The sequence below is a fragment of the Limulus polyphemus genome, unplaced genomic scaffold (assembly GCF_000517525.1).
Source record: "Limulus polyphemus unplaced genomic scaffold, Limulus_polyphemus-2.1.2 Scaffold74, whole genome shotgun sequence".
NCBI classification, from domain to species: Eukaryota; Metazoa; Arthropoda; class Merostomata; order Xiphosura; family Limulidae; genus Limulus; species Limulus polyphemus.
In genome coordinates this window covers 320,218-329,483 of record NW_013665684.1, presented here as the reverse complement: position 1 = coordinate 329,483, position 9,266 = coordinate 320,218, and the positions used below count along the sequence as shown (strand labels likewise).

Sequence of the window (9,266 nt, the reverse complement as noted above, 5' to 3'; positions counted from 1 at the left end):
ATCATGTTCCTTGATTTCAGCTCGATACGAAGTGTTATTGACTCCATTTGTGTCTGGAAGCTGTCTATTTCAATCTATTTCTGATCAGTATCTTCTCCAATCCGAGCAGAGATGATGGTAAAGGATCATTCCTCATGATAGTTTAATGTAAGCATACCATTGATATTTGGTAGGATTGAGATCAATTAATTATGCATGCCAAGGTAGATGATAAAAGTATATCATATTTAGTGAAACAATTTCGAACGACTTTAGCTCTACGGCTGGTGGCTTTATCATTCTGAAACTAACCATATGTGATAGAGTTAAACTTAGAGCATTACAGAATACATCTGGCTAGCTAGGATGTTCAGATGTTCACAAGGAGAGATATGACTATTAAAAAAAAGGAGGAACTAGCCCTTGCCATGTAAGTGAGTCCCACAACGTTAGATAGCCCCCAGGACTTTATACAATAGACTGAATGGAGACTATGCAGAACGGGTCCATAACTACATTGGGTTCTCGCCAATTTAATCGCACAATAATTGTAGAACAAATTGAAACGTCATTCACTTGCCAACATTACACTTTTCCATTTCGCAAAGGTCCAATCGCTATGCCCTAGGCACCATTGGAGACGTTACTTCCGATTGCTGACGCAGGGCTTGCTTAGAATATTAATTTCACGCAGCTTTTTACGCATTGTTCTGGTGAAAACTGCTGTTTCCGGACCATTATTAGCATTATCCGTTAATCCACACACCGTCAAACATCTTTTTATAATAATATTGTAAAATTATCCTTCAAATCACGCACTGTTGAACATCTTTTTACATTAATAATTAAAATTATCCGTCAATTCAAACACAGTTAAAGATCTTTTCTACAGTAATAATTAAAAGAATTATCCGTCAATTCGATATTCGCTTTTTATCCTTGTTGATAGTTCTCTCTCTTCCGGTCATAGTTCCCGTTATTAGAGAAAGTTTTTTGATCTGATGACCTTATAGTGTAGACTCGGAACAGAATAGCCTTGGGTTTGGAAGTCAGGACAATCGTTATGGCAACTGAAGAAACCGCAGTCAAGTCCCAACAACACCTCGTCTATATATTTTTCTTCTTTCCCATGATAGTGACAAATGATGCTCATACAATTATCTTCTCTATTTATAGGACCCTTCCACTTTAATTTTTCTAATGGCCCCCCCAGTAGCACAGCGGCATGTCTGCGAACTTACAACGCTATAAACCGGGTTTCGATACCCGTGGTGGGCAGAACACGGATAGCCTGTTGTGTTAGCTTTGTTCTTAACTACGAACAAACAAAATTTTTTCTAACGTGTAAATAAATAAATATATATATAATTTGTATAATCTCGAAGTGAGAACCGGGCTAATCTATAGGTCGGTAGGGGGTTCTAATATTTTGACCAGTGCGTACAATCTCTTACTAAACTTATTGTGATGAATGTTGTGAGTTTTGATCTAAAGTATTAATCTTTTAAAATTAATTATCTTTAATGTGGATAAAGATAGTGAAAAGTAACAAGAAAATTTAAAATATGGGTCTATATATAAAATTATTTCTAGATTTTAATTTTCTTTGGGTGTTTGTTTCATAGTTTTTGAGCTATCTGCTAGATACACCACGGGGAATCGAACCACGGATTTTACCGTTGTAAGTTCTTAAACTTACCGCTGTCCTATCCTTTGGGGGTCATCGTCAGCCTTATTAAACAGTTGAACTCCTAGATGACTTTCAAAAATAGCTACAATAATTAGTTATGGTATTTTAGAACAGTCGATCCGGACAGTTAAAGCTATGAGAAATTTAGAAGGAATAAATTCAATTTATATTAGTCACAAATGGTAGATTGAAAAAAAAAGAAATTATAAAATAACACAAAATTACGTTCATAAGCACGATTATAAGCTATTACTCACAGTAGTTGTTAGACTTTTAGCACAGTCATTGCTCTAAAACATTGCATACCACATGCTTAGGAAGAAAAAAAAGACTTTTATTATTGACACAAAATTCGAATGATAGTCTTGTGTAGTTATTTATATAGGTGTAACATTAACCGACAAAAAAAAAAATCTGAAATGACAAGAAGGATTAAACATAAAACAAGCACGTGGAATAAAACTTAACAAAATGAGTTTTTTTTTAATTTCGCGCAAAGCTATTTGAGGGCTATATCTACGCTAGTCGTCCCTAATTTTGAAGTGGTAGATTAGAGGGAAGGCAGCTAGTCAACACCGCCCACCGCCAATTCTTTTTTACCAACAAATAGTGGGTTTGACCATCACATAAAAACGCCCTCACAGACAAAAGGGCGAGAATATTCGATGACGGGGATTCGAAGCCTCGACCCACACATTGCGAGTCGAGGGCCCTAAACACCAGGCCATGCCAAGCTAGTAACGAAAGGAAAACAAATTTAAAATTAGTAAGAGTGTAAATAGCACAACTGTTTAAAAAATTACCTCGAATGTATTTCGACATAAAACGGGAGACGAAATATAAGCAAACTTTTCAAATGCAAAATTTGTAGATTAAGCATCTAAACAGCCTAAAAATATTTGTTTCTCGACCTCTTGTCTAGTTTACAATTAGTATATCTTATGGTGTATACTGTCAATGGTGTATACTGAATATTGCTCTATTTCTGATAACGAAATCAAGCAAACAACAATATTTGACACAATAGAGATTATTCATTTTATGGATACTAGGATTGAAAATTGACTCGCGTTGCATTCAATTGAAAGTGGGTATTGTTGGAAATAGACTTGCGTTTCGTACATGGTGTCTTCATTAGAAATTTGTCTATTACACTCAAAACAATAATAAAGCATAAAAATATAAGTCAATAAAATAATGCTTATTATTTTAATTCAAAATATTTTTATTGTCACAAAAGGTACTTCACACATTTTTAAATCTTTGCCAAATGTAACAAAATATTTATTTTCTGAAAAAAAAAAGATTTAAACTAACTAGTTTTGCTTTTTAAGAATAAAAATTCACAATTTGATGCATGTAAGTAAATATGCTCTTATTACGTAATTAGTGTCCAGAGTATTCTCCGAATTTATATGCGCTCAAAACAATAATAAAGCATAAAAACATAAGTCAATAAAATAATGCTTATTATTTTAATTCAAAATATTTTTATTGTCACAAAAGGTTCTTCACACATTTTTAAATCTTTGCCAAATGTAATAAAATATTTATTTTCTGAAAAAAAAAGATTTAAACTAACTAGTTTTGCTGATTAAGAATAAAAATTCACAATTTGAAGCATGTAAGTAAAGATGCTCTTATTACGTAATTAGTGTCCAGAGTATTCTCCGAATTTATATGCGCTTACACAGCGTTAACAGCGAGACGTTGTCAGTATGCTTTATACAACAAATAGGTATTTCCCCTCTTATTCAATAATTTCTACATACATTAATATATTAAAAGTTTAAAAAGAAAGCAGTTTGGAATTAGTTTAGATTCTGGAGGCAAGAATTAAAAAAATCAGGGAATGAAATAAATGTATTTGTTTTTGAATTTCGCACAAAGATACACGAGAGCTACCTGCGTTAGCCTTTCCTAATTTAGCAGTGAAAGACTAAAGGGAAGGCAGCTAGTCATCACCATCCAACGCCAGCTCTTGGGCTACTCTTTTACCAATGAATAGTAGGATTGACTGTTACATTATAACGCCCCCACAGCTGAAAGGACAAGCATATTTGGTGGGACGGGGATTCGAACCCGCGACCCTCAGTTTACGAGTCAAGCGCCCTAACCACCTGGCCAATGAAATAAATAACTGTGCAACCTGCAGTTTCGCACACATTTTTCGTACAGGACAGGAAAAAAATATAACATTAAAAAACTATACTGTAATGATAAATTGGTTATTTAATCTAGAAACCTACTTTGATTCTAATAATTCATTTTTTTTGGCAGTAAAGCTAGAAAAAACAGACCTTTACTCTTCAGATAATAATAATTTTATTTCAACTAATGTTTTGCCATTGTGCCTTTTTTTTCTAACTTTATTGTCAAAATATCTATTAAATATTCTGAAAACAATAAAATATTTCCATCAAGCTTTTGTTTTATATTTTGGGTTTATGTGTAAGTCAATATTTTTATTTTTATTATAGTTTCACATTCTTGCTTCTTATGTTGATTATATGGGAAAGGATTATGAGCACAATGTTTGAAATATCTTATATTCACTACAAGGTTTTGAAGAAAATATAATTTACATATATTTTTAATAGGTTTTAGAGGCCAACATGTTTGAAATAATGTGCGTTTTTTTTTCTCGTTACCAGGTCGAATTTATTATTGAATTCTATAATTGATATGTTTAAAATTTGGACAAGACTTCACGTTTCTTCCTTGCTTAAATCGAAACATCTGGTGATGAGAAAACATTACAGGGTTATATGATATATTGTATTCAATGTACATAAGCACGTTGGGGTTGAGAAATATGTGGTGAAGGTACACAGACTGCAGGGTTGTCGTCCAGTAAATTCTCATCGTTGTTATCAAAATCAGACTCATCGTCAGCAGTAGCTTCTTGGTACTGTTGGTATTCAGACACCAAGTCATTCATATTAGACTCAGCCTCAGTGAACTCCATTTCGTCCATCCCTTCTCCAGTGTACCAGTGCAAAAAGGCCCTGCGACGGTACATGGCTGAAAAAAAAGAGAGAATATTTCAATATAATGATAAATTCTTGATTAACACAATGCATGCTTGGTTTGAATTTCGCGCAAAGCTACACGAGGGCTATCTGCGCTAGCCCTCTCTAATTTAGCAGTGATAGACTAGAAGGAAGGCAGCTAGTTAACTCCACCCACCGCAAGCTCTTGGGCTAGTTTTTTACCAACGAATCGTGGGATCGACCGATACATCATAATACACTCACGGCTAAAAGGGCGAGCAAGTTCGCTGATGGGGATTCGAGCGCGAGTCGAGTGCCTCAACCATCAGGTCAGGCTAGTCCGTAATGGATGCTAAATCATTCTGTTACACAAAACATATAAAATGACTGAGCAACTGGATTTTGAAAATAAACGCTATAATATTTTGTATGAGTTAGATTTATAAATGTTTATTATTATTATTTCTTTTCTGTTTCAACAAAGTGATTGAAAATTTTCGAATAGTATCACAAGAAACGTTGAGACGTGCGTAGATGTTTTTAAACGCTGTTACAATCGAAGAGTGTATAACATATGATAATTATAGCTGATTCTTAAAAATATTTTGACAAAAACAATAATATCTACAGGCATAAACCTACAATTTGAATTAGTATTAATCAAATTTTAATGTTAAGAGTAAACAACTACTCAAAAGTCTAGGTCTCGTGCTGAAAGATATTTTGCTATAAGCTATACACGTATTGAAGGTTACCTGTAAATTGTTCGGCTATTCTCCTGAATATCTCCTGAATCGCTGTGGAGTTTCCGATGAAAGTAACTGCCATTTTCAGACCACGTGGCGGGATATCACAGACAGCTGATTTAACGTTGTTTGGGATCCATTCGACGAAATAACTTAAGAATAGAAAATAAATGAGGCATAGTAACGTATATACTTTCACACAAAAAGGTATATTTGTTTGCTTGTAATTAACGTGGCGGGATATCACAGACAGCTGATTTAACGTTCTTTGGGATCTATTTGACGAAATAACTTAAGAATAGAAAATAAATCAGGTATAGTAACGTATATACTTTCACACAAAAAGGTAAATTTGTTTGCTTATAATTAAGCACAAAGCTACATAATGGGCTATCTGTGCTCTGCTCACCACGGGTATCAAAACCAGGTTTCTAGCGTTGTAAGGTCGCTAAAATTTGCACGTGTTTTTAGACGCATAAAGTCCTCCTAATAAAGAAAATATTGTATCAAAATCACAAAACATTTTCATAAAGAACTAAACACAGAATGTAGAATAATAATGTTTCTAAATGTGTAGGTTTGAATAGAACTCTCGTCAATTTTGGGGTTCATTTTTTGTTTGTTAATAATTGTAGAGTATAATGATTATTCTTTGGTTAAAAATATTTAAATTAACAGCCTGTTTGAGGAACAAACGAATGCTTCACCTAAGCTTTATATATTCAGAGTTCTGATTATCTGGAAGCTGTTTATTTTCAAGTAAGAGGGTTTATTTGTTTGTAGCTAAGTGCAAAGCTACATAGTAGGCTATCTGTGCTGAGCCAACCACGAGTATCGAAACCCGGTTTCTAGCGTTATAAGTCCGCAGAATTACCGCAGAATTACACTGGGGGGTAAGTACGAGGGCAAAAAGTTTAACTTGTGACGAAGCCTAAAAGCGATTATTAAAAATGACAGCTCACGAGTTCTGAATCGTATAGAAATAAATTAATAGGATAGAACAGCCTAGCTCCTCGTTCTCGACCACATGCAATAGCTGTTGAAAACAAAACTAAGAAAAATGCTAAATCAATATTATCATCTGAAAGTTTTCAACGCACTCCACCCACTCATTGAAACGAAGATCGAAAAGTTGTCACCGAATAGCTCCAGTAGATTGATGAAATATGTTAAAAGTTATCAGATTAACTACGCTCATGTACATTTACCTTTTATGAAACAGTACACGAACATTTGTTTCCATATGTTCGGAATAATTACTTATATCACGAGTTCAATTAAATCCGAAGAATGCGGTTCATTTTTTTTTCTATTTACAAATTCAACGTTTCAGTTCAGATTTAATAAACCGTAAAGTTCGTTTGTTTGTTTTTAATTATGCACAAAGCTACACAATGAACTATCCGTGCTCTGCTCATCACGGGTATCGAAACCCGGTTTCTAGCGTTGTAAGTCCGCAGACATACCGCTGTGCCACTGGGGGGGGGGGGCAATCCGTAAAGCCAGACGTAATTAAACTTGTTCATAAACGATGTAATTCATGAATAAGGGAAGTTTGTGTAATTCATGAATAAGGGAAAATTATGTAATTCATGAATAAGGGAAGATTGTGTAATTCATGAATAAGGGAAAATTGTGTAATTCATTTCAAAACATAGTAAACTTTCTCTTGCTGTTATATATGTTTTTACAAAATACCAGACCTGCTATTCTTGTTCTGTATGCTTAAAAGTTGTTCGTCTACTTCCTTGATGCTCATTCTACCCCTAAAGATGGCAGCAACTGTTAGGTAACGGCCATGTCGAGGGTCACAAGCTGCCATCATGTTCTTCGAGTCGAACATCTAAACACAAAGCGTGCTTAATAAAAATTAGTTAATATAACACTAATGAAATATGACACAAGGTCATTATTTTTTGAGGTAAAAATACATATAGTTTAAATAATGTAACTTTTATGTTCAAGCAAATGCTTCAACTCTAACCAACTAATAAATGGAGTATATTTATATATCACTCTTAAAGTGCTGATTGTATTGTCTAAAACAACGAGTTTCGGTTCAATGTACTCTGTAATGTAAGCACACGTGTAGCTCTAGTTCTTTAGTTTTCTCAGTCTTTAACTTCTACTCTGTAATGTAGGTACACATGTAGCTCTAGTTCTTTACTTTTCTCAGTCTTTAACTTGTACACAGTAATGTAGGTACACATGTAGCTCTAGTTCTTTAGTTTTCTCAGTCTTTAACTTGTTCAATTTCACCCTGCTTTGAAGGCTTTGACGCACTTTGTTTTATCCTACTGTTTCAGACAAAAACATTCTGGAAACATAATATAATTTAGAAGCCTCAAGCTTTGACGCCCAGAATGAAAATAATCATTAAATTCTTCATTCCAGTGACATTTCACGTCACCTAAAGATACGGTTCCATTTATAATAATGACACTTCCTCGTGCTTGTGACAGCTCTATTAAATTTTGAAGTCCGGTTTTGAAAACTAAAAGAGGAAATCATTATTTTCAAATCGTAAACTTACTAAGCTTGAAGGAGATGATGTCTAAGATTAAATTAAGTCATCATCGTCGCAGCTTCAACCAATATAAAGCAGATACTTTTCAAAGAGAGTGATTACGTTTTTTTTTTGTCCATTGGTTCATGTTTGGGAGATAAAGAAATAAAGAAGTAAAAAGAACCAAATAAATAAATATACAAAAGTGCGTTAGAAACATTTACACTTTTTAGTGCATTTAATTGTTTCATTAAGACTTCAAAAAATTTTGTTTTATATAAGAAAGTGTCATCAGTTTTCTCCTTCTTGAACTGGGGTTGTCTTTATCTACATGACGTAGTCCCCCACCCAAAGGGGTATCAAGGTGGGATAAAACGCGCCCTGAAGGCCATCCATGTTGATGGTTTAGGAGCGTGTGTTCTGGATTGCTGAAATCTGGTATTGGAATTTGTGTTCTAGACTTCCCCAGGATCCCGGAGGTGACATATTTGAAACTATGTTCATACCCCCAGTCACAAACTAGCAGGAACAAGCTTAGCACAAAGGGTGAGTGTCCTAATGGTTTTCTGGATAATTTTAGTAGTAATGCTAAGAGGTACCAAGGGGGGACCACAAGAGCCTGGAAGGCCATCCAGGCATGCCGAGATCTATGAGTGGGTTTTCAGGTTATCTGATTCCAAATATGACATCGAATTTTATGTTTCTGCTCCCTTTCGGGAACCCAAGGTCGCCATGTTTGAAACTGTGTTAATACCCCCATTCAAAAACATCTCATACTTTGTTAGGGGTCACGGGAGGATGTTCTAACGGGATTTGTTTTTGGGTAAGGACCTCCTCGGGGTAACTATAGAAGTAATTGGGGCTAATGAAGCAGCTTGATCGGTGCACTGGGGCCTCTGTGAATCATGAAAGGCCTTTTAAAACGCAGCAGAGTTCGAATATTTTATGCTAGAAATATACAATTAGTTAATTCTCCATTATTAGGTTATTCTGACTAAACACAAACCTTTTTTATACATACTATGTAGCAGTGTATGCTCGCCTCCTTTGTTTCAACGAATATTTAATGTTATAAAACAGAGTAAGTAAAATGCTATTACACACAAATAAACCACATTGTGATTTTATTTTTCTCTCAGATCATGACCATACTCTGGGCACACATATAGTAGACACGTGAAATGCCCTTTATTTAGGAGTGATGTATATGTTATTACATAAAATATGTATTCTAGTTTTATTTTAGAGGCTATATATAGATCAATTAACTTAGGACGATATATATATAAATATTCTGCCTTAAGTTGGCTGCAAGAAAATTACTGCAAGTGACTATAGTATTTTGGCACTTG

General features: G+C 34.4%; 1 protein-coding gene across 1 annotated transcript in view; it reads right to left on the bottom strand.

Annotated features, from left to right (window-relative positions):
• Positions 1-4,103: 4,103 nt before the first annotated feature.
• The window catches only part of LOC106466441 (tubulin beta chain-like), a 12,101-nt gene continuing 6,938 nt past the window's right edge, over positions 4,104-9,266 (bottom strand). The window contains exons 6-8 of the mRNA XM_013926727.2: positions 7,112-7,251; positions 5,418-5,560; positions 4,104-4,693 (exon numbers count right to left, since the gene is read on the bottom strand). Coding sequence (XP_013782181.1) covers positions 4,452-4,693; positions 5,418-5,560; positions 7,112-7,251 — 525 coding nt within the window. The 3' untranslated portion in view covers positions 4,104-4,451. The remainder of the gene's footprint in view (positions 4,694-5,417; positions 5,561-7,111; positions 7,252-9,266) is intronic.